Source organism: Schistocerca nitens, chromosome 1 (genome assembly GCF_023898315.1).
Source record: "Schistocerca nitens isolate TAMUIC-IGC-003100 chromosome 1, iqSchNite1.1, whole genome shotgun sequence".
NCBI classification, from domain to species: domain Eukaryota; kingdom Metazoa; phylum Arthropoda; class Insecta; order Orthoptera; family Acrididae; genus Schistocerca; species Schistocerca nitens.
Window position 1 is genome coordinate 824,938,230 of NC_064614.1, and position 27,081 is coordinate 824,965,310.

A 27,081-nucleotide genomic window follows, 5' to 3' on the forward strand; every position below is an offset into this window, starting at 1 on the left:
TGACCTTGAACTCACAGGCCGACATGGTACAAATGCTAATCATTTTTGCAGAACATACTAATGTACATGTCTTGTGAATATGGACATCCTATCTACAGTCGTTCAAGGTTTCTTTTTTTTTCTGAACTTGAATGATGAATGAACAAAGTCATAAAATATACAGAAAATTCTGGTAAATTGCTCTGTACAAAAATTAAATGTATAGGTGGTTGAAACAAGGCCCCAGGAGTAGACAACATTCCATTGGAACTACTGACGTCCTTGGGAGAGCCAGTCCTGACAAAACTCTACCATCTGGTGAGCAAGACGTATGAGACAGGCGAAATATCCTCAGACTTCAAGAAGAATATAATAATTCCAATCCCAAAGAAAGCAGGTGTTGACAGATGTGAAAATTACCGAACTATCAGTTTAATAAGTCACAGCTGCAAAATACTAACGCGAATTCTTTACAGACGAATGGAACAACTGGTAGAAGCCGACCTCGGCGAAGATCAGTTTGGATTCCGCAGAAATGTTGGAACACGTGAGGCAATACTGACCCTACGACTTATCTTAGAAAATAGATTAAGGAAAGGCAAACCTACATTTCTAGCATTTGTAGACTTAGAGAAAGCTTTTGACAATGTTGACTGGAATACTCTCTTTCAAATTCTAAAGGTGGCAGGGGTAAAAAACAGGGAGCGAAAGGCTATTTTCAATTTGTACAGAAACCAGATGGCAGTTATAAGAGTTGAAGGGCTTGAAAGGGAAGCAGCGGTTGGGAAGGGAGTGAGACAGGGTTGTAGCCTGTCCCCGATGTTATTCAATCTGTATATTGAGCAAGCAATAAAGGAAACAAAAGAAAAATTTGGAGTAGGTATTAATGTCCATGGAGAAGAAATAAAAACTTTGAGGTTCGCCGATGACATTGTAATTCTGTCAGAGACAGCAAAGGACTTGGAAGAGCAGTTGAATGGAATGGACAGTGTCTTGAAAGGAGGATATAAGATGAACATCAACAAAAGCAAACTGAGGATAATGGAATGTAGTCGAATTAAGTCGGGTGATGCTGAGGGAATTAGATTAGGAAATGAGATACTTAAAGTAGTAAAGGAGTTTTGCTATTTGGGGAGCAAAATAACTGATGATGGTCGAAGCAGAGGATATAAAATGTAGACTGGCAATGGCAAGGAAAGCGTTTCTGAAGAAGAGAAATTTGTTAACATCGAGTATATATTTAAGTGTCAGGAAGTCGTTTCTGAAAGTATTTGTATGGAGTGTAGCCATGTATGGAAGTGAAACGTGGACAATAAATATTTTAGACAAGAAGAGAATAGAAGCTTTCAAAATGTGGTGCTACAGAAGAATGCTGAAGATTAGATGGGTAGATCACATAGCTAATGAGGAGGTATTGAATAGAATTGGGGAGAAGAGGAGCTTGTGGCACAACTTGACAAGAAGAAGGGACCGGTTGGTAGGACATGTTCTGAGGCATCAAGGGATCACAAATTTATCATTGGAGGGCAGCGTGGAGGGTAAAAATCGTAGAGGGAGACCAAGAGATGAATACACTAAGCAGATTCAGAAGGATGTAGGTTGCAGCAAGTACTGGGAGATGAAGAAGCTTGCACAGGATAGAGTAGCATGGAGAGCTGCATCAAACCAGTCTCAGGACTGAAGACAACAACAACAACAACAACAACAGGTGGTTGTGGAAGTTAACATCATTTAGAAACAAACTAAAAGAGCAACACTAGGCTTGATCTGAGCTTCATTAATGTTTCATAAGAAAATGATTATATGGTGTGCATCTACAGAGTCAAATATAATTATTCATAGCTCACTGAATAATACTACATACTACAATGAGAAACAACAAGTCCATTGCTGGCAAAACATTGTTACTTTTTTGTGTAAACGAAAGAGTGACAATATATGTAAACTATTTTGTGTATTTTACAGTAACAAAATTCAGAAGTATGGTCAGTTAATGTAATCTAAAGAAAGCAAACGATTGACTACTATCTTAAAAGGAGTTGACATAAGATTATATACGAGTGTGTAGAGCAACTAAGCTACATAGTGAGATTGTCGTCACTGCCTATCATCAAAGTAGGAAATGCAGAACCTTTACTTTTATAAACAGTCCACTGCCAGTGAAACTAACTGGGTGGAATCTTAGAAAGTACGAAATAAAATCTCCACAGGCAGAGTTGTTTATAATGCATTAAAATTAAAATTCCACCTCTCCTCCACAACACTTTAAACATGAGGCCAGACAGTTCACAAAATTTCAAAATCTGTGAGACACTGATGTCAGTGTCAGTGTGGATGGTGACGGTGGTGGGCAGATCTCCAGCCAAACTGAGGACTGAGGGTGGTGGGAATATCTCCAGCCAAACCAAAGACTGCTCCGATATCAGCATATAAAACTCACATTGCCAAATACGCTGAACTGAAAGTGGCATGCCACAAACTTCCCACCATGTTGGACTCTCCTGGCAGAGCAAGGACCCATGTTTTAAAGAACAGTATCTATGCACAATCTGGTAAACAGCACCTCTTTGTAACATGTGGATGGCATGAAGTCCACCATGCCTATGTGGTCTATTTAAGTGACTGCAGTTTCTCATCCACCAACTCCAACCATTCAGTCTCCCACTGATGCATAATTCTTCTGTCAGATAACAAGAGGACAGTATACAAGGGGATGGCACATTGATACTGTATTTACTCGAATCTAAGCCGCACTTTTTTCCGATTTTTGAAATCCAAAAAACCGCCTGCGGCTTAGAATCGAGTGCAACGTAAGAGGAAGTTCTGAAAAATGTTAGTAGGTGCCGCCACAACTAACTTCTGCCGTCGAATATATGTAGAACTACACAGGCATGCTTTGCAGTCACAAAGATAAATACTGGCGCCAAACCTCTACGCCAGTAAATAAATTTTTTTAAAAAAAGGTGGAAAATGAGCTTTTTTTCTCCACCCCGAGTTTCGACCACTGCATTTTCATACATTATCCAACAAAGTAAATACAAATTCCGTATTGTTCATCTTCGAAAGTAGCAGAATTTCAATGTACTACAAAAATCCGACTGGCAAGACTGTTTGGGATGTTCGTCAATATGGCCAACTCTATGTTCTGAATTTTTTCCTACCTGTGAGAAGAGATGGTTGCTAATAGGAACTTTTATGAATTGTGAATCACATGCAGTACTCTCTTCACAATAACAGTAATACGAATATAAACATTTTGCCATGTATTCTTTCGTGTTTGCTGCTATCTCATTTCAATCCTGTCTGCCTAATAAACTACGAAACTAGAGTGAGACAACAGCAAACGCGGAAGAATATACGTATCATGTCATGTTCATATTCGTATTACTCTTATGCCTAATAGTGATACAGTCAGAAATAAAGCACGGCAATTGACTAGATGACTCTAATTTCTGTGCAGAATGTTATGTACTAAAGAGGCGTGTGCAAAGATTTTCTAACGGAGAAAAATTTTCGCTAAACTCTCGTTCAGAACATCATCTACCATACGCAGTCTATTATCTGGTTCTTGTTGATCCTCTCCCTTTTTTTAAAAAAAAAGCGACTGTAGCACGCACAAAAGTAAGCCATGCCGCGAGCGGTGACAGGCCGTAAACACTCATTATCAGAATGCGGCAAACAATGAATGACACAGTACAATGCGTTTTCAGCTTAGAGTGACGTAAACACCTATAACAAAGAGAACGGCAGTTAACAGATCAAAGAAAAATAAGCAATCAATTCAATCCAGATGAAGCACGTGAAAAAGGAAGGGTACCGGTACCCGTATCAATATGGACGGAGCGCCTGACGCATAGCAATGGCTACCTGGTAAAGCGTAACTGCTAAACTTACGACTCGAACCACACTACTGTAGCTGTATCGTCATTCATTCGACCTAAATTGTGTCTCATATTACAATGGACCAACTTTGATTCTGCCCTTGAATTTCGAGTCTCAAATTTCAGGTGCTGCTTAGATTCGGGAAATATTTTTTTCCTTGATTTCGAGTCTCATTTTTCAGGTGCGGCTTAGATTCGAGTGCGGTTTACATTCGAGTAAATACGGTATTCAACACCATCCCAACATGCTTCTTTGGCTGCTTTGTCAGCTATGTAGCTTCCCTGTATCGCGATGCGTCCAGTACCCAACAAAAGACCAGCTCCTTGACTCAGTGTCAGAGCTGCTGTAAGGTCTCATGGGTGAGCTGGCATTACAAATTTAATGAGTACATTTGGTGGACCATTTGTAGCATACTGAGCTAGTCAGAGAAATTTCGTACTAGTGATGCTTCTGAATCCACTCTATGGCCACCATAATGCCATATTACTCCGCAAAACAATTTGTAAACTGTTCAGGAATGTGCACTTGGAAAACTATATCAGGGAAAACAGATGAATAACTGAGTATATTCCCTTGTTGGGATTCATCTGTATAAACAACAACAGGACTGTGATACGTACTTAAAATTGAAGAACACAGAGTTGTAAAAACATACCGTATTTACTCGAATCTAAGTCGCACTTTTTTTCCGGTTTTTTTAATCCAAAAAACCGCCTGCGGCTTAGAATCGAGTGCAAAGTAAGCGGAAGTTCTGAAAAATGTTGGTAGGTGCCGCCACATCTAACTTCTGCTGTCGAATATATGTAGCGCTACACAGGCATGCTTTGCAGGCACAAAGATAAATACTGGCGCCAAAACCTCTGCGTCAGTAAATAAATTTTAAAAAAAAGTGGAAGATGAGATTTTTTTCTCCGCCCCGAGTTTCGACCACTGCATTTTCATACATTATCCAACGAAGTAAATATAAATTCCGTATTGTTCATCTTCGAAAGTAGCAGAATTTCAATGTACTACAAAAATCCGACTGGCAAGACTGTTTGGGATGTTCGTCAATATGGCCAACTCTATGTTCTGAATTTTTTCCTACCTGTGAGAAGAGATGGTTGCTAATAGGAACTTTTATGAATTGTGAATCACATGCAGTACTCTCTTCACAATAACAGTAATACGAATATAAACATTTTGCCATGTATTCTTTCGTGTTTGCTGCTATCTCATTTCAATCCTGTCTGCCTAATAAACTACGAAACTAGAGTGAGACAACAGCAAACGCGGAAGAATATACGTATCATGTCATGTTTATATTCGTATTATTCTTATGCCTAATAGTGATACAGTCAGAAATGAAGCATGGCAACTGACTAGATTTTTAAATCTAAGATGACTCTAATTTCTGTGCAGAATGTAACGTACTAAAGAGGCGTCTACAAAGATTTTCAGAGAAAAATTTTCGCTAAACTCTTGTTCAGAACATCTTCTATCATACACAGTCTATTATTTGGTTCTTGTTGATCATTATCAAAGAAAGCATCAGTGTAAGTAACAACAAATAGCAGTCTCTTGCCATTGTTCCGCTAATGAGACGATTCCTCAATTTCTTTTATTGTAAGCAGTGGTAGCGCGCACAAAAGCAAGCCATGCCGCGAGCGGCGACAGTTCGTAAACACGTACTATCAGAATGCGACAAACAATGCATGACACAGTGCAGTAATGCATTTTCAGCTTGGAGTGACATAAACACCTATAACAATGAAAACGGCACTTTTCAGATCAAAGCAAAATAAGCAATCGATTCAAACCAGACGAAGCACGTGAAAAAGGAAGGGTACCCGTATAAATACGGACGGAGCGCCGGACGCATACCAATGGCAACCTGGTAAAGCTTAACTGCTAAGCTTACGACTCGAACCAAACTACTGTAGCTATATCGTCATTCATTCGACCTACATTGTGTCTCATATTACAATGGACCAACTTTGTTTCGATTTGGAGGTGCGGCCTAAAACTTTTCTCTCCCCTTGAATTTAGAGTCTCAAATTTCAGGTGCGGCTTAGATTCGGGAAAATTTTTTTCCTTGATTTCGAGTCTCATTTTTCAGGTGCGGCTTAGATTCGAGTAAATATGGTAATCTGGAATACCAATTTTCTTGCACTTAGCCAGGCTTAAAATTACTTTGGGCCTCCAAAAACACTGAGGTGGCAATTTGTTCCATTACTGCACAGGTATCTGAAGGTCTGATCTGTTCAAATCCATGAAACAGTCAGTAGCATGGCCCAAATGGCTTGGTCACATGGGACCAATTCCTAAAAAGCCACCCAAAGTGGAGATAGAATGCCACACCAAACACCAATGCCTGAGGCAATGTTGAGAATTTTAGAGCCTGTCAAGCCAAACGGAGGCCCCACCAAATCATGAGTGATGGTTCACATGTTTCTGCACACACATTCTGAACTGAGCTGGTCCAGAAGGCTCCAGACAATATCCGAATACCCTCATGGTGGACAGCATCTAACATCTTGAGGTGTGAAATACTAGCTGATTCATAAACCATGCTGCCATAATCTAACCATGATCTGACAAATGTCCAATCAAACAGCAGCAGATGTAACTTGTAAGCTCCTCATGTATGTCCGCTGAGGCATTTCAAAATACTTAATGATTTGAAAGCCCTTTGTTCACAGGTCTTTCAGGCAAGGAAGCCAGGTTAATTTTGAGTCAAATATTGAATCCAAAAAGTGCACATTTTCCTTAAAATGTATAATATAGTGTCCCTTCTTGTGAATTCCCATGGGTGAAAACTGAGATAAGCATGGTTAAAGTTAACACAAGGAGTCTTCTCAAGTGAAGACCTATAACCAGTTTTGTTGGTCCAAGACCCCAAAATCCTTATGGTCAGCCGATATTGCTTCATCATCACTATATTTCAGAGGAAGAGCAGAAGATCGCAAAGTCAACCACAAACAAAGAATCTTTAACTGCAAAGGAGATGCTATTGGTAGTGGTTGTGAACAATGTGACACTGGATATACTGCCTTGAGGGACCCCATTCTCCTAAATAAAGTGGTCACGTAAGGAATCATCAACATGATACAAAACATGCCTGTCCTTGAGGAAAGATTGAGACCAAGTAGACCACATTTACGAGGTTTCTGAAGGGTATTGTGCCTCCTACTAGCGTCATATGCTTTTTCAAGATCAAAAAAACACACATACTAAATGGTTGTGGCATAAGAAAGACTCATGTATGGTCATCTCGAGTAGAACTAAGTTGTCAAGGATGTAACAGCAGAATCTGAAACAGCATGGGGAGTGGTACAGTTGACTATGAGATTCGAGGAGCCAGATGAGGTGGGTAAGAACTAGACTTCAGTAACCATTATGGCTGGCATGACCCTTGCCTGTCTTTCATTAACAGAATTAATATTGCTTCCTTCCTAGTGATGAGATACTGTCCATCAAGCCAGATCTGACTGAAACAAGCTAAGAGTATGTCCTTGATGCCAGGGCATAGAATATGGAACATAATGAATCTGATTCGGCCCTGGAGCAATGTCTACGGTTGCAGGGAAAGCTGATTCCATTTCCGACATAGAGAATTGAAGATTGTAGACCTCCTCATTAGACTAGAAAGAAGTGAAGCCTTCTCATCTCTGCAGTCCCATGCAACATCTGAAAATCAGAGGAGTTTGTTTGGATGACACATTTACAGTAAAAAAGTGTTCTGCTAAAATGTAAGCCACCAAGATTCTATTTATCAAGAAGTTCGGGGGTAGGTGTACAGCCCTTGGCTGAAGTCTGCCTTACTGAGTCCCAAAGTTGTGTAGTGGAATTGGACAAATAAATGAAAGTTGTGAATTCCTTCCAGGAGCTCCTCATCCATTCATTTATCACTTGCCTCGCATGTGCTCTCGCAGACCTGTAGGCACAAAGGTTTTTGCTGCGAAGCTCAGCACCTGGTTCCAATGGCTGAGTGACATTCTTCATTCAACCAAAGAACAGACCAACATCTGATGTGATGCCAGACAGGGAATGGAAATGGCAGCAGCTCGTGGCATTAAACAGGTGATATGGTCCTCCACCTGCAGAGCCCATTCCTATTGTTTGGAGATGCCCTGTTGAACTGTATCACTAACTAATCTGCCCTCTGAAGCATTTGTCTTCGCAGTCTCCTGTCAACCACCACCTAAGTCAGCAGCTGGATCCACACCAGAAAATGGCCACTGGAATGAAAATACGTGGTCATTTTCCACTGGAGTTAGCCTGCAATAGCTGGGGAGCCAAAATAAGGGTCAATAGCTAAAGATGCCCTGTAGCTGCAGAGAAGCGTGTCGCAAGTGACAGCTGAGTCCCATAGCACCGAAGTGGAAGAATGGGTGGTGGACTGCCTGAAGAAGCTGTGTTTGTGCACTTGCTTTCAACAGATCATGAGGTAGAAGATATAAAGAACACACTGTGATATTAAGTGGTGAGGGAACTTGCACTGAGACAACCTGTATGTCCATGGTAAGAGGGACAGGAGAGCAGTGGCATCTATCATCAATGAAAGAAATCACCCTACCCTTAGCCCTGTCTCCAGTAACACTGTCCTTTCTGCAGGAGTGGTAGCCCTGCAACACAGGTGTGTCAGTGACATTAAAATGTATTTCGTGTCAGCATATGCAGAATGCTCTCTCCTGGGCTTCTTCTAAATGTGATTAGCATCCATGTAAGATCCACTGCACACATAAGTCTCTATGGGAGCCACTGATTAGTAAGGGTTGTCATCATCCTTCTCCCTCAGTGGTGGTGATTTACCTGAGGGGTCAGGGATAATATTAGACAGTGCTCAGTTTTCCAGTTCCTCCATGTGAATACCCGTACTCTTGGCCATAAAATCACCATCAGAAAAGGAGAGTTCTCACTGATCCAATGGTTGCTGCCCCTTTTTTTGATTTCGAAGAACTTTTTGTGTGATGTTTTTCTTTACTTATGGGAGGAGTCTAGAGGATGGCTTAGTGGGCCTCTGATAGTGTGAGGTGATATGCGGTTAAGGTTCCTTTCCTTTTTACAAACCTTCACTTCCCACTCAATACTTGGTGATCCTCAAAGAAGTTTTTTCATTTAGGGATAAGTGTAGAATAGTCATCCGATTCTTGAGCTGAGTCTCTGCTATTTCCACATGTTCCCCTCCCATTACAAGCTATAGTGGTATGACCAAGTCTTTGACATTTGAAGCATCACATACTGTTGGAAACAAGTGGTCAAACCTTAAGATGGATATAGCCTACAAGAATACGTTCATATAATTCTGGAGTATTAGAGGTTAGAGTACCGTATTTACTCGAATCTAAACCGCACTCGAATCTAAGCCGCACCTGAAAAATGAGGCTTGAAATCAAGGAAAAAAAAAATCCCGAATCTAAGCCGCACCTGAAATTTGAGACTCGAAATTCAAGGGGAGAGAAAGGTTTTAGGCCGCACCTTCAAATCGAAACAAAGTTCGTCCATTGTAATATAAGACACAATTTAGGTCGAATGAATGACGATACAGCTACAGTAGTTTGGTTCGAGTCGTAAGCTTAGCAGTTAAGCTTTACCAGGTAGCCATTGCTATGCGTCAGGCGCTCCGTCCGTATTTATACGGGTACCCTTCCTTTTTCACGTGCTTCATCTGGTTTGAATCGATTGCTTATTTTGCTTTAATCTGATAAGCGCTGTTTTCTTTGTTATAGGTGTTTACGTCACTATAAGCTGAAAATGCATTACTGTACTGTGTCATGCATTGTTTGTCGCATTCTGATAGTGCGGGTTTACGGCCTGTCACCGTTCGCGGCATGGCTTGCTTTTGCGCGCGCTACCGCCGCTTACAATTAAAAAAAAAAAGAGGAATCGATTCATAGCAAAACAATGGCAAGAGACTGCTATTTGTTGTTACTTACACTGCTGCTTTCTTTGATAATGATCAACAAGAACCAAATAATAGACTGCCTATGATAGAACATGTTCTGAACGAGAGTTAGGCGAAAATTTTTCTTCATTTGAAAATCTGTGCGGCCGCTTCTTTAGTACATCAAATTCTGCACAGAAATTAGAGTCATCTTAGATTTAAAAATCTAGTCAGTTGTCTTGCTTCATTTCTGACTGTATCACTATTAGGCATAAGAATAATACGAATATAAACATGACACATTACGTATATTCTTCCGCGTTTGCTGTTGTCTCACTCTAGTTTCGTAGTTTATTAGGCAGACAGGATTTAAATGAGATAGCAGCAAACACGAAAGAATGCATGGCAAAATGTGTATATTAGTATTATTCTTATGGTGAAGAGAATACTGCATGTGATTCACATTTCATCAGGTTCCTATTAGCAACCATCTCTTCCCACAGGTAGGAAAAAATTCAGAAAGTAGATTTGGCCATTTTTGCTACATTCGAAGATGAACAATACGGAATTTTTTTTTAATTTATTTACTGACGCAGAGGTTTTGGCACCAGTATTTATCTTTGTGCCTACAAAGCATGCCTATGCAGTGCTTCATATATTCGACGGCGGAAGTCAGTTGTGGCGGCACCTACCAACATTTTTCAGAACTTCCGCTTATTTTGCACTCGATTCTAAGCCGCAGGTGGTTTTTTGGATTACTAAAACCGGAAAAAAAGTGCGGCTTAGATTCGAGTAAATACGGTAAATGTCGTCGTTCTTTTCCAAGGTGCCACTGACTCTGCTCATATAGTTTTGCAGTATCTGTAACACCCATGCCTTTCCCTTCTTCATATTATTCCTCAGTTTCCATCTCCATTAAACTGGAGCAGTTAACCACATTTTTACAGAAGTTAAGGGTGCTATGCATCAAAGTTCCCTCTGTTCACTCGATTATAATGACAGTCTAATGGTACACTAATCTACTAACCTTGCCAGTGGAGCTCCCTGGGAAAAACACAGCCTCCTTTTGTAAATTGAGCTCACTCCATAGTGATCGCATGAGCCACTAGGGAAACAAATGTTGACCCCAGGCAGACCTCCATATACCTTTGTGGGGCTTATACAATTGGGGCCAGCAGGTGCCCTCTGTTTTGCCTCGACAGCCATTCACGCCATCAGCATGTAACACACCTTGGTGTTGAAATTTTTTTATGGAGGCATATTATTTCCTCATATCCAAGCCAGTGGTAGCAAAGACCCACATTCTCAAAAATTCACAATGTTCCACCTCTCCACCTAACGATGGCCCTTAAAGTGTTCCCCAAATTTATGGTAGAAGTGGTCTGGCAGTGCTGGTATGTCACCAGCCTGGGCAACTCAGGGTCGCTGTGCCAATACCAACCTATGCTGGTGGAGCTCTCTGGGAAAAATATAGCCCTCTCTTTCCTAAGTTGTGAGAAACTCTTCATAAGGCCTCTCTGCTGAAGCCTGTCTGAGCTAAGTGGCCCTGCTAATAGTTATGCCTCCTCAGTGTCACTCATGCATGCAAACTCTCTCACCCAGCACTGAAGATGGTACAGTAAGGTGGTGTCCCATACAAGGCAATTTGACTCAGACATGGGGATGAATATCTCCTCTCAGCATTCTGACCATGATACCCACATCGCCATGATGCAGCATAAGGCTGGACATTCCCAGTTCCTCTCACCAGTCAACATGATTAAGTGCCAGTATAATGACCATACCACCATTTCCCATTCCAAAACGTTGTTCATGATGCTTCCATGCACATGCCAATTTCAGGGGGAGATATCTTGAATAATGGCTAGATATCTTGAATAATGGCTCTGTGACACTGAAACCCTGCCTGAGTGCATGTAACTAGACCTAGGCTAGGAGGAGCAGTTACAGTCCCCAGAGCTGTCACATGGGACTCAGTGGTGTATTTGCTTCATTATCATCTCATTGTCACAATGCACTATTCGTTCTTGGTCTCCATTTTTGTTATACCTCAGGTTTTATCTCTCCAGATTACTCACTGGGACTATGTTTACCTATAGTGCCATCTCCACTTATCTGTTTGCTCATTGTTGGTCCCTTCTGCTAGCTGTAGATGGCCCCAGATCAGTCATGCCAGCCCCATCACCCCCCACCCCCCCACCCTCCCCTCTTGCCCCCTCCCCTTCCATGACATTTGATCAAACCTTGATAACAATAGTTTGGGCAAAAATAAAATTATTTTTAATATTTACTTCAAAAATAAAAAAATATCTCTCCATTCTTGATAAATAGTATAGTGTGTTTCATGTATGATGCAAGTGCTGCAGCTGACAGCACCAGGAAGGTAGATTGCTGCATTCACTCCAGTCCATTCCTTGGATTTTAGCAGGTGGTAAACTGATTTCACCTGGAATAGGCAAGATACAAATGGACCTGGAAAGAGTCTGAAAAAATTGCTGGGGAACGCAGCACTTAATACTAGTTAGTCAGTAGCATCTGACTAGCAGAGCTGTGCAACCCCTGAGACCTTACTAATTAATGACACTGCATCAAATGACAAATTGATGCTGCTGTTTGACATCCGCACTGCAGCTGGCGATTGCAGTGTGTGCCTCTTGAAGAGGTTAATCACGAAACACGCTTTCTTCTGATGAAGTATGATTGCATTTATTAGGGTACATGAACCACTGATGTTCTGAAAATAGTTGGTTACATCAAGAGCCTCTGCATAATGTGAAAGCAAGAGTGTGGTGTGTGTAAGCAGTGCAATATGCACTAAGGTACCGATCTTTTTCTGTCAAACCATTACTTCTGACTCATATATGAACAATGTACTTCAACCATTTTCAGGCAACTAACAAAGAGACCCACGGTTATTTGATATAACAAAGAGACCCATGGTTATTTGGCACAGTACAATTCAAGCACATATACAAGAAAAATGTGTTTGACAGTAGTATGAGATGGTTTTGATGATAGCATATACCCCTATCAGTTCACGCAGAGACTGCAACAGCCACTTGCAATACTGACATTGAGCAAAACTATCTTTGTTTGTTGCTTGCTTCACTATCATTACTTAGTAAGGCTTTAATTTAAGTTTGTGTACAGCTGTGTGACCAGATCCTACTGAAATGTCGGAATGAGGTACTAAAAGTCAGAAGAATTTTCTTGGACTTCTTTTTAAGGTCACTGTTAATTCATTTAGTTCAGTTAAGCCTGATTTGTCAACGTCAGCACCCAAGGCTTAGACTGGAGCATACATTGCGACTGAAGCCAACATTCCTGGTTGTTTCTCACTCTATGCCAGACATCTGTTTGCATAATGCATGAAACACCCTAAGTGATACAGTTAAAATAGACTCTGAATAAAAGGACATGAAAGCAGTTAACATGAACCATACAAGATGAATACAAAAGATAGCAATTTATAAGGGTCACCTTTTATATCGTAATGACCCATTCACTGTGATGATAGATTCCATCTGGTTCCATTTATTCTGCCCATTAATGAAGCTGTTAAAATGGCAATAACATCTGCACTACTGTGTACCCCAAAGCTGTATCATCATATCATAACACACTTACTGCAAGTGAATTGTGCATTACCTTCATATATGTGAATGATGTTTGGATGCTGCACAGATGACATAATCTGAATTTCTCTTCGTATCCTTACCAAGTCTGCTTCTGTCTCTATCTTCGCCTTTTTAATAGTTTTTATGGCAACCTGCAAAGGGAAACAAAATAATCAAATTACATTAGTAGCAGTGGCAGCAGGCAGCAAAAATTGGAGGACTAACTGTATGGTACACAAGGCTGTAATTAAATCAGACAATGGAAAATCCAGGATGGAATGTAACAATATTATGAGAAGGAAAGTTGGTACACACCATTTAGTGTAGATGCTGAGTTGCAGATAGGCACAACAAAAAAACTCTTCATCAGCAAAACACACACACACACACACACACACACACGTGGGCACGCACGCACACACACACTCACTCACTCACTCACTCACGCCAATGCAATCCACACACATGACTGCAATCTCAGGCAACTGAAACCACACTGCGAGCAGCAGCATCAGTGCATGATGGGAGTGGCGACTGAGTGGGGTTAACGAACCTTTGGGAGTGGCATCTGAGTGGGGTTAACGAACCTTTGTTAGTCACTGTCCTCACCCATCCAGCCCCTTCCCTGTTCCCATTCCAGCACTACACAGCCGTCATTCCACCACCACACTCAGTCTTTTTATTTCTCTCCTTTTCCACTAATTCCCCTCTCCACCTCTCCCCTGCACTCAGTCTAACCTGCAGCATTTTACTGCCCACCACCCCCACCATAATATCCCTCGCTCTCCCAGCTCCAGCTTCCTTACCCCAATCCAGTTGCCACTCCCATCACGCACTGGTGCTGCTGCTCACAAGTTTGGTTCTAGTGGCCTGAGACTGCAGTTGTGTGTGTAAGTTGCATTTGTGTGTGTGTGTGTGTGTGTGTGTGTGTGTGTGTGTGTGTGTGTGTTTCCGTGCGCGCGCACATATGTCTGTCTATTGTTGATCAAGGCCTTAACGGCCAAAAGCTATAATTTTGAGAGTCGTTTGTTGTGCCTATCTGCGACTCAGCATCTCTGCTAAATGGTGAGTAGCAACTTTCTTTCTCATAATTTGGCTACAATTAATGATTCTCTTTCCATTAATTTGAGTTGCTCAGATATTCTGTTCATATATTACATTTCAATAGCTCTAACACAGAGAAAAATTATAAATCTGTCCAATATTGGTTTAATTGATGTATACATTTACTAAGCTATTTTATATACAAAACTAGTTCTTCCTCCTCCTACTTCACAGATACCCCTTCAAGTGGATTTTGAATGGCGTACCACCTAGCCCTCATCAAATTGAACAACAGTTAACAGTTAATCTCTACAATTGTTGGAAACCTAAATAATGAAACTAGCCATTTCAAAAGTTACCATTTGCCACTTGAAACAGAAAAAAAATTATACAACAAGTATCTGGCAACTACACAACACAAGAATTAAATGTTTCAAAAACTAAAATGCAACTTCAAGAAAAATAACTTATCTATACATGATGGTAGGACTTTACAGGGAATCTCAATTTGGTCATCCTAATGCAGATTTCTGTCTCTTAAGCACTCCAGTCATAAGACAGGAGCATCAGCAAACACACTGAAAACACTGCAGATTCAGTGGAAACATACATCCTAGTAGAATTGGCCCAACAAGAGTATGTATTTATGTATAGCCTACTATTTTACTTACTAATTAAAATGCTCACATGGTGACATTAATCAAAACGGGGATGCAATGGGATGGGGGAGATGCCACGTCAAGGTGTGACTACAGAAAGGAAAAAAATGTAAACAATCTTTTACAATGCTTGCATCAACTGTTAATGTAAGAAGTACAGCATTAACAGTCTTACACTTAAGAGCCAAATAAACTGGTACACCTGTCTAATATCATGCAGAGCCCCCGCGAGCAGGCAGAAGTGTCGCAACACAACATGGCAAGGACTCGACTAATGTCTGAAGTAGTGCTGGAAGGAACTGATACCATGAATCCTGTAGGGCTGTGTAGTGATTCGAGAATTTCTGTGTAAATTCTACAACCATTCAGTCTCCTACCGCCTCAAACACACGATATTCTGGATATGAGTGTGGGATAGTAGAATCCTACCTACTGCATGTCACATTTTTGTGTGTGCGGGTTTAAAATCAGTCACGGGAAGAAAGTAGATGCGGCGGACGAACGGCATCGACAAGTACCTGTGGGGCAATCCATAGATGTTTTAGTAAGTGTGTAAGGAAGAACCATGGAGTTTATATGCAGCTCTGTGATTATTGTGTCATTGTCTATTGTTATTAAAACAAGGACAGTTGAAACGAACTCTTAAAAAACTCTTGACGTAACCCTGCTATAGGCAAGATTTATTTTCTGATTCCTGTTAAGAAAAGTTATGGCATCTAGGCAAACTTTCTTTTAACTGTAACTCAACTGGTTTCTGACGTTCGGCAGTATGTGAGACTTACATATTTATGTGGAAAGTGAGAGTTTTGTTGTGTATGAAAGTCAAATACATCGTCAATTGACGAAAAGTAAAGTTTGTATGTCTACTTATTTCATAAGTAGAAAGAGTCTAAAAACAAGCAGATAATGTAGAAAGAAATTTCAAAGAGAAAATAGCTACCTCTGATATTATAAATGTAATTAGTTTGGAGGAACAATTTGGAGAAATTGTAGATCGAAAGGTTACAGAGAGAATAACATCCGGAAACGTATCACCTACGAGGGCTATGCCGAAAGCTTTTAGCAGAATGTGTGAAAAAAAATTTATTTGCAAAAAAATTTACAACTTTTCAAAATACTCTCCATTAGCATATATACATTTTTCCATTCTCTGAAACCACTTAGAAAATGTGTCAGTCCAAGCTTCTTTTGGGATGTCACTTAGTGCACTCTCGTATGCTGCAATGGCCTCTTCATCTAATGAAAACCGCTGCCCTCGAATTTTTTCCTTAGTCTTAGGAAACAGAAAGAAGTCACAGGGGGCCAGGTCAGGTGAATAGGGGGGATGGGGTAACACTCGCACTGTTTCCTTCTCCAGAAAGTCCATTGTTCTGGCAGCCCTGTGCGCAGATGCATTGTCGTGATGCAGCAGAAGGTGTCCACTCTTGGACTTTGGATGCTGTGACTTCCATGTGGCGATGACTGTACGATTGTGTCCAAGGTCACAGAGGTGAGATGCCCGATCTTTGTGAAAAAAGTTGCCACCATCTTTTTTCCAGAGCTCCAACTATGTCGAACTTTTGTGGGTGGTTCCTCACCTGGAAAGCACCACACACAAGACTGTCTCTTCGTTTCAGGGTCATAATAGTAGACCTACATTTCATCACCTGTGGCGATATTGTAGGTGTCTTGGGACTTCCCTCCATTGAATTTTTCAAGCATGAAACAACACCAGTCCACTCTCGCCTCCTTTTGGCTTTCTGTCAGGGAATGTGGCACACAACAGGCACATCTCTTAGTAAGGCCTAAGTGACTATGAACGATGGTCTGTGCTGCTGTTGATCCAATATTTAGGGTCCCCTCAATGTCGCAAAATGTAAGATATGGATCTTCTTTGATCATTTTCCTCACAGCATCAATGTTTTCAGGAGTCACAGCTGTTGCTGGCCGGCCGGGGCGAGGTTCATCTTCAATAGAAGGCCAACCCCTCGAAAACTCACGAAACCAATTTCCAACTGTGGCCCTAGAAGGGGAAGCTTAACCAAAAACACGCAGCAAAGAAGTATGGCATTCTTCGGCACATAAACCCTTTCTATAATCGTAAAAAATCATGGTGCGAAAGTCGCGGTGCGACAGCTCCATCCTGCACCGTCTCTGACTCAGCACTGCCTGTGCTTTCTTACCGCGCTGTAGGGGGGGGATCACCACTAGCCAGGGGCTGCGCGCGCACATCCCAAGGTCGAAAAACATCACTCTTTCAAATGAAAACAATCCCATTGTCCTCCGCCTTATGGTTTACAGGCTGCTAAAAACTTTCAGCATAGCCCTCGTATTCCTTCTTCCGAACTCAATACCAGGAAGGGTATGGACGACCTGTGGAGAGAAATTAAGCTTATCCAAGATAAAATAGAAAAAAGGGTAATGTCACCTAATGTTGTATTAACTACTGAAGCAGTGACTGGTTTGCAATGGGGAGCTAATTCAGGGTTATCTAGACAATTTCCTAAATTTAAGCTGGACGGAGAGGTACATCCAACCCATTTCTTAAAAATATTTAACCAAACTTTACCAAAAACTTGGGAAGATTCCAAGAAGATCGAATTTGCTGTGGGGGCCTTCTAGGTGAAGCCTTAGAATGGAGAACAGTAAATATTGAGAATTTTTCCTCTTGGGGAGACTTTCAAATGAAATTTAAAGAGAAGTACTGGTCTGCCAGTGCTCAAGAAAAGTTAATATCAGATCTATGGGACCCAAAATGTTATAATAATACATGGGGTACTATAAGGAAATATTACGATTGGCATTTAACACAAGCAAAAAAAGGGGCGAGAAATACAATGTAAAGGATGTAAACTTGTATATCCCCTATGGATGTTAACATTCTGAGTTAAAGGGCGGTGTAACGACCGTCGGATCCAGAGTTGTTTTCAGTGTTTTTTTCCAAAACTATTTTCCTGCACTGAATTCCTTTAAAATCTAGAACTATTCTGTAGTCTTAATGCTTAGAAAACTGGATATGACTATAAAATAGAGAACAACTTAAGAGAATCACAGAAAAAAGTGATATCTAGACCAAATAAACTGAATAGAGTATTATATTTGTGGAAAATATAATATGATGTGACTAGCTGAACAACTGTTACACCGTAGTGTATAGATTTTCTATTTTGTATAGAGCATTTTATACCTTTTATGAGATGTGATATAGATGGGAGGGTCATGATGTGAGGACCGCCAGGTGTTGTTGAGGAAAATGTTTGTACATATGGAAATATGCACCTATATATAGGAAGCTATGACAGTTCTACATCGAATGTACATAAGAAGAGGTGCACGTAAACGAAGAACAGTGACAGTTCTAAATAGAGATTAGAATAGGCACAATGAACTCATGCGCAAAGAGAAACAAAAGCATGTAAGTTTATGGAATGAAAACACTAAATAATGACCAACTATAAAGTAGTAATGAGTAATGGATAAATAAGAAAGAGTATTGAGCAAAGAAAGAAAACGACAGTAGAAGAGGAATTAGTCATGTTGATCATTAAGAAATGTCAGTGTAATAAATACGCTGATGAATTGAGAGATAGTGGGACATAAATAGTATATGTAGACATAGTATCTATTGAAAATATATAGAAGTTGATAAGTAGAGGAGGACTCTAGGGAGTAAATGATATACAGTATTAAAGAATGAATGCAAAGTTTAAGATAGATTTATATCTTTACCAGAAGATACTTAATTATGGCACACATAGAAATGTATACTAGGGTAATGAACCGTGAGACCTGCTCAGAAAGGATAAGGGGGGCGTACCCGGCACTCACTAAGTATAAAGGGCAGGCGTACCTACGTGGAGATAGGACGATCTGTGGTCTAAAGAACTAAAGAATAGGGATGTTTTGTAAGGGGCGTACCTACCAGAATGGAAAGAGGAAGTGGTCTCATAAGGTCAACCCACAAGCAAGGAATAGGTGCTGATCCTAGGAGAAGGGGACAGTATCGTGACAAAAGTCACAAGTTTTATAGGGATTATTCTGGGAAGTGTGAATTCTATGAACGACTAGCATTATTAGGTATCGTCGAAACAAATGAGTGTCAAAAGAACATTTTCATTTTGTCCAGAGCTCCTCCAAGCTACAAATACTAGGAAAAAGGTAGTACAAAAGATAAGAATAGAAAACAGATTACTCATGTGTCATAAACACCTAGAGAGAGAGAGAGACAGACAGAGAGAGAGAGAGAGAGAGAGAGAGAGAGAGAGAGAGAGGAGGGGAGGGTCCTTACAATTCCTAAATATTAGTAAAGCTGACTAAAATCATGAGTAAATGATCATGTCTTAGTAACAAAGTAAAATAAGAAAACAATAGAAAAACAATGAGCAAGAGATTGTTCAAGAGATGACAGAGAATCATAATTCAAAGGAAAGTTGTGTGTGTGTGTGTGTGTGTGTGTGTGTGTGTGTTGTTGTTGTTGTTGTTGTTGTTATTATGAGTGATATTATTTGCATTATGATTATGTACAAAATATCGCATGTTCAATCTTTGGGGGAGCGGGGGGACGACATGTAGTGATTTGAGAATTTCTGTGTAAATTCTAGAACCACTCAGCCTCCTACTGCCTCAAACACACGATATTCTGGATATGAGCGTGGGCTGGTAGATCCTACCTACTGTGCGTCACATGTTTGTGTGTGTGGGTTTAAAATCAGTCTGTGGAAAGAAAGTAGACATGGCAGACAAACAGCACCGACTAGTGCCTGTTGGGCAATCCATAGATGTTTTAGTGAGTGTGAAACAAAAAACCCTGGAGTTTATATGCAGCTCTGCGCTTATTGTGTCACTGACTATTGTTATTAAAACAAGGACAGTTGAAAAAGAACTCTTAAAAAACTCTTGACGTAACCTTGCTATAGACAAGACTTATTTTCTGATTCATGTTAAGAAAAGTTATGGTACCTACGCCATCTTTGTTTTAACTGTAACTCAATTGGTTTCTGACGTTCAGCTATAAGAGAGACTTACAGGATGTTACATATTTATGTGGAAGGTGAGAGTTTTATTGTGTACGAAAGTCAAATACATTATTAATTGACGAAAAGTAAAGTTTGTATGTCTACTTATTTCATAAGTAGAAAGAGTCTAAAAATTCCTGTACCTAGCGTTATTTGACGGAGAAGAAGTCAAGAAGATTTCCAGCAGCCGGGTAGCCAGTAAAGAAGAATGGCTAAAAGTTCCAAGTAAGTCACCTCGTAAAGAAGTGGAAGGTGGTTTGGGGGAATAAAGCAATTTAACGCAGATCCACACTCACTCTTTAAGTCATTAGAATGTTAGAGCTGTCCATAAATTCATAAGAGTACGAAGGTGTGGAAATCTATTCTGAACAGCACTTTGCAAGGCATCTCAAATATGCTCAATAATGTTCATGTCTGGGGAGTTTGGTAGTCAGCGGAAGTTTTTAAATGCAGAAGAGTGTTCCTGGAGGCACTCTGTAGTAATTCTGGATGGGTGGGGTGTCACATTGTCCTGCTGGAATTGCCCAACTCCGTCAGAATGCACAATGCACATGAATAGAAGAAGGTGATCAGACAGGATGCTTAAATATGTGTCACCTGTCACAGTCGTATCTAGACATGTCACGGGTCCCATGTCACTCCAATTGCACACGCCCCACACCATTATAGAGCCTCCACCAGCTTGAACAGTCCCCTGCTGACATGCAGGACCCATGGATTCATGAGACTGCCTCCAACCTGTACATGTCGATCCACTGGATACAATTTGAAACAAGACTCATCCGACCAAGCAACATGTTTCCAGTCACCAACAGCCCGACATTGGTGTTGACGGGCCCAGGCAAAGCGTATAGCTTTGTATCACACAGTCATCAAGGGTACAGGGGTGGGCCTTTGGCTCCAGAAGCCCATATCGATATTATTTCATTGAATAGTTAGCACGCTGACACTTGTTAATGGCTCAGCATCGAAATTTGCAGAAGGGTTGCACTTCAGTCACGCTGAATGATTCTCTTCAGTGGTCACTGGTGCTGTTCTTGCAGGATCTTTTTCCGGCCGCAGAGATGTCAGAGACTTAATGTTTTACCAGATTCCTGATATTCACGGTACATTCGTGAAATGGTCGTACAGGAAAATCCCTACTTCATCTCTACTTCAGAGATGCTGTGTCCCATCAAACTCACTTGAATCTTGATGACGTACCATTTGCAGCAGCAGTAACTGATCTAACAACTGTGCCAGACACTTGCTGTCTTATATACTCTAGGTGTTTCAGACCACAGTGCCATATTCTGCCTGTTTATGTATCTCTGTATTTGAATACACATGCCTACACCAGTTTCTTTGGCACTTCAGTTTATAATGGGCACCAAATATAAAAGTAAATACATAACCCAAAATGTCAAAGTTACATTCTAATCTTAAGAGCAATTGAGACTGAAGTGGAAGGAGATAGAAGTGGCAGGAGAAAGAAGAAGAAATACGAAACCGCCCTTTGAAGGCAGACCATCCACTCTGCAAGTACTTTCCCATTCTATCATAAGCTCAAAAATCATCCAGAGCACTTATTCAGACTGTTATGAATGTCACAACAATTTTTCAAGGTTTTTAAAAAAATATTATTAGGCCAGAATAGTTAAAAGATATTCAACCCACCATTATTAACATAATTTCTCAGGAAGAGCAATTTGTAGGCCAACTCACTCTGAGGTAATATTTTTATTCAGTTTGTATCATCTATATCTAATCCGTGTATTGCATCTGAGACCTATAGATATTCATGCCGATTTAATTTTCAACAATTGTTATGTCTCATGTTATCCATCATGAAGATCTCTTGATGATCTGTATGACAGGAGTCCCAGATAGCTTTGCATCCAAAATAGGCTGCAATAAAGTGCCTGAGGCATCATTCTTGAAATTATGTCATAAGCTCAGAACAAATATTATCATCTATGTATTGTGGTTTCATTAGTAGGATACTGTGAAAATGCATCCAGACTAGAAAGGATGCTACTTACAAAACACCATCTTAGAATATTGCTTAAGTCTGTGGCATCCCTATAAAATAGGACTATCAGGGGATACTTAGTGTCTGAAAAGAAGCGCAGCATCAATAGTCTTATTTATTTGATCCACTAAACAGCATCACAGCAACACAAAAAGAACCCGACCAGTCAGGTGTTTGAAAGAGAAGCGAACTATTTCTTCTTCTAAGATTTAAAAGTTTCATGTACCAGTATCAAGTGAGGAATCTAGGAATATACAACAGCCTCCTGCATAATTCTCCTGCAGTGATCAGAAAGACAAGATTAAACTCATTACAGCAGACACAATGGCACTAAAGAAGTCATTTTTCTCATGCTCCATGTGCAAGTGGAACGGTAAGAAACCTCAGTATGTGGTGCAATGGGAAGTACCCTCAACCAAGCACTACAGAATAGTCTGAAGAGTACAGAAGTAAATAGATATGTAGAAGTTGAAGTATGGTGCACAAGAAACTGCACAACCAGAAACAGTCAAACATGGCACTGCCAAAGTGACCTAGCAGTCAGTGGCTCAAGTTTCAGGACATAAAGTGACAGTCACAGCATAAAAACAACCAGCTTGATATCATAGCCCTGTGACGATCGTAGCGTGCAGTATGGTGAGCAGTGATGGTGCAGGTTAAATGGGCCAGTAACATGTAGTTGGTTTGATACATCATTGCTGGGTCATGGTGGCAAGCAGAGAGCAGCAAGGTGGCAGCATAAATTCAACCTAAGGGACTTTGACAAAAAGCAGATTATTATGGCCCATCACCTGGGAACTGGTATCTTGGAAACAGTGAAGCTGGTTGGCAGTTTGTGTGTTACTGTTATTAGTATCTGTGGGAAATGGTTGAAGGATGGTGAAAACATGAGTAGGTGACAGGGTGTTGGATGGCCACTCCTCATCACAGGACAAGATGGTCAGAGGCTTGCTCGCTCTGCGCAGAGAGAGGTCATGACCTGTGGCAGATCTGATGACACAGTACACTGCTGGCATAGGCACAAGTGTTTCAGAGCACACCGTTCAATGCACATTGCCAAGTAGGGTTCCACAGCAGATGACCCCTGTGTGTTCCCATGCTGACCCAATGATATCATCAATTACAATCACAGTGAGCATTGGATCATTGAAATTGGACTCTGGATAAATGGAAATGTGCCATCTGTTCATCTGAATGGTGTTTCTTCATACAATAGATTGATAGTTGTGACAGGATATGCAGTCATCCATGAAGTGGCTGCATAAAACATGTGCCGTGCCTTGGACGCAGGCTGGTCAAGGCACTTTTATTACGTTACTGAGGACATTCACATGGGCTTCAATGGGACCTACGGTAGTAATCTATGACATCACGACAGCTGTGGACAATGTGAGTTATGTGCAGATCATACAATCACAAACATACATTCTTGCAAACTGTACCTATCTACCCTACACTCTCCCCACCTCGTTCCTTTATGCTTCCATAAGCAGCATTTTACTGTCCCCCACCTCTAGCCTGCAATCGATCCCCCTACCTGCCCCAACCTCTTCTTTACCCCCACCACCCAGACCGCTTCTCCCATCATGCACTTATGTTCGTTGTCTAGCCTCAGCAGCCAGAGACAGTGGTCGCGCGCTCGCACATGTGTGTGTGTGTGTGTGTGTGTGTGTGTGTGTGTGTGTGTGTGTGTGTGTGTGTGTTTATTTCATCCAATACAGAAGAAGGCCTAAGGTGAGTCACAATTTATTCTTTTCATATTGCTGGCCATGCTTAATGTCTTCCCTGATGGTGATGACATCTTCAGTGACAACTGTGTGTGTCACAAGATCAGAATCACACTCGGGGCCAGCCAGTCGTTATCTGACAGCTGGGCTATGTTACAATGCCAATCCAGTTCTGGAAACTGCCATGAAGACAACATCACACCTATAATGCAACTGTCAGCACCAACATTGGGCCTTGTGTCCCCAACATGGCTCTCTTTGCCAAAAGCCAGCTTCCTTCCCATGTTCTGGGGCTTGAACTCAGGTCACCCTAGACCTACACCACTGGAGTCTGATGCTGCCAGTCACAGCTGCCCATGCTCTGGTGCAGACTTTGAGGCAGTGGGTTGCTATATCATCTTGACTGTCTTCACCAGGTCAATGGTAAACATCATGGCTGGGTCTGCTACAGGCCTGGTTACACGAGATGTCCTGATACAGCATCAGCGGGCCCTGGGTACATGCTGTGGCTATGTACTTGTAACACTCGCTGAGGTCTCAGAGGTCAACAGATGTCGCCAGGAAAACTGAATGACTGTAAATGCCATGTCGCACTTGGGTTCAAGGAGCACATCACTGAATCCAAGTTAATGTCTTGTTCACTTACTTTGCCAGATCTGAGCCTGATGGAACAGATCTAGGATGCTATAGGCCACGAGCTCTGCAAGCACTAACCACTGGCCCATAATTCAAAGCATTGGTGTGAACTGTACATAGACATCTGATGCCACATAGCTTCTGAAACCTAGCAATCACGTCTGTACAGCTATCTGAAGGTCGACCAACACACTGTTCAGCAGATATCATAATGTTTTGGCTCATCAATGTACTTGAACCATGTAATTTGCTATTCATCAATTTTGGCATTAGTTCTTTTCTGACATCCTCAATTTTTATACGATATAGCCTACAAATAGGAGTCTACTGTCTTCTGCTCCAATCTGGGAATCTCATCCCTGCATTTTAGATCTATGTTTCATTTCAATATTACGAAGCTGGGAAAACCTTTGTTTTATAGAATTTTACTCATTTTTCTCTTATATACCAACTTTTAGTGCCCCACGTGTTGTTGTTGTGGTCTTCAGTCCAGAGACTGGTTTGACGCAGCTCTCCATGCTACTCTATCCTGTGCAAGCTCCTTCATCACCCAGTACCTACTGCAACCTACATCCTACTGAATCTGCTTAGGGTATTCATCTCTTGGTCTCCCTCTATGATTTTTACCCTCCATGCTGCACTCCAATACTAAATTGGTGATCCCTTGATGCCTCAGAATATGTCCTACCAAAAGATCCCATCTTCTAGTCACATACTGCAGAGCAAATTGCAACCTCAACTTCACTGCTTTGGTCATCCCTTTATGTGGCACTACCCTCAAGGTGTTTGAAGTGCGTGACCCGGTCTAATACTTCACAGCTCATGCTGATTTGTAACCAAATGGATCTTTCTAATAAAATACCTTAATCTCAGTTTTTACTGTTAATATTTTGCATTCACAGACTGTATGTGACAGGCAAACTGATCTCTGCAGGTCATTTTTTGAGGCTGGTATAACTGCCTGGTCATGCGCAAATAAGATGGTATCATTGTCTTTTGCTGAATTTGCTAAATCTGTGTTACACTTACGATTTCCATACTCGGACCATATAATAAATTTCTAGAAACTTTCTGTAAGTTTTTTTTTTTTTTTTAACTTCTATAATATGGCTTTGAAACTCTTTGTTAAGAACATGTTTCCCACAGCTCACCTTACAACACTAGTAGTGACCTGGCTGAGCTTCACACAGATAGCTCTAAATATCTAAGGCCAGATGACTTTGATGATGGGCCACTGCATACAGTTATGATAAAAGAAGACAGGTAACTGAATGTCATCACTTTCACATAATATAAATTATTTAAGCAGTGTGCACCTGGAAAGTTCTCAGGACACAAACAGTTTCTGTTCCATATGTAATTAGTGTTTTGAGTGGTATCTCATGGCAGTAATGGGGCTGTGAGCTACCACACTGGCCAGCCTGCCTGACTGAAATTACCAGTTCAACATTATTACAACCACTTGCAAGTAGCCCAAATGCAGTGTCAGTGTGGTGTGGTCTACATGACCAGAATGGAGTTTGACAAGAGCTATGACCAGAATGGAGTTTGACAAGAGCTATGACCAACTACTGGCCACCCAACTTCAGTGTGAGCATGAGTTACAGTTTGTGGCCCTGTTCTGCATTTCCCAATACAACATTGGTACAAAGCACTCACTGCCACACAAAATTGGTATGATGCACTCTTTTCATTAAAAATAATGGCCTCCAGAACCCTCTACCATGCAACAATGGTATGAAGAACCCTCTGCTAGGAAACATAGTTATGAAGCACTCTCTGCCACATGACTTTTGTGGCATGCAGCCTCTGCCTCACAATGCTTGTAGGAAGCAGATTCTGCCACACATCAGTACAAAGCACCCTTTGCCACACATCAGTATGAAGCACTCTCCACCACACAACATTGGAATGTCAGCCATACAACACAGTAAAAAGCACCCTCTGCCAAGCAATGTTGGTATGGAGAACTTTGGTACAAAGCATTCCTCACCAAGTAACCTTGGTACAAAACACTCTCTGCCTTGTAATGCTTGTATCCAGCACTCTCTGGCAAGTAAAAATGGCACAGACCACAAGATGAGCAACCATGATTCCAACAAGTCCTGCCATTCACAGTTAGGTGACAATGGCATAATTTTCACAACGGTGGGAGGCTTTACTTCATATAGTCCAGCCAAATTGCATGAAATATTTATAAACTACAAACCTTCATTGTAAATCAGTCTATATGTTAGTGAAAACAATACCAAAGTCTCTACAGCCATTCCTGAGATTAGTCTGAACATACGGACTGTGGCCCTTCGTGATCGGGTCAAACGGGAACTGGATCGTCTCACTGCTTCAGGGGTCTTGCAACCTGTCACTTCCAGTGAGTGGTCCTCTCCTGTCGTTGTCGTTGCTAAGCCAAATGGTGATATTCGTCTCTGTGGCGATTTCAAAGCCACTGTAAATGCTTAATGCCTCATCGACACTTACCCTATGCCACGACCTGAATAACTGTTCACTAAACTTGCTGGAGGCCAGTATTTTTCTAAAATTGACCTGTCGGAAGCTTATAATCAACTTCCTCTCGATGCTGCTTCCTGGCAGTTTCTGGTCCTTAACACGCCTTTCGGCTTCTATCAATACCAACGCTTGCCTTTCGTGGTTGCTAGCGCCCCTGC

General features: G+C 41.2%; 1 protein-coding gene across 2 annotated transcripts in view; it reads right to left on the reverse strand.

Moving 5' to 3' along the window:
• Positions 1-27,081, reverse strand: part of LOC126262705 (serine/threonine-protein kinase par-1-like) — a 413,823-nt gene that overhangs the window by 171,491 nt on the left and 215,251 nt on the right. For both annotated transcript variants that reach the window (XM_049959489.1, XM_049959496.1), the window contains exon 5: positions 13,376-13,496. In XM_049959489.1, coding sequence (XP_049815446.1) covers positions 13,376-13,496 — 121 coding nt within the window. The remainder of the gene's footprint in view (positions 1-13,375; positions 13,497-27,081) is intronic.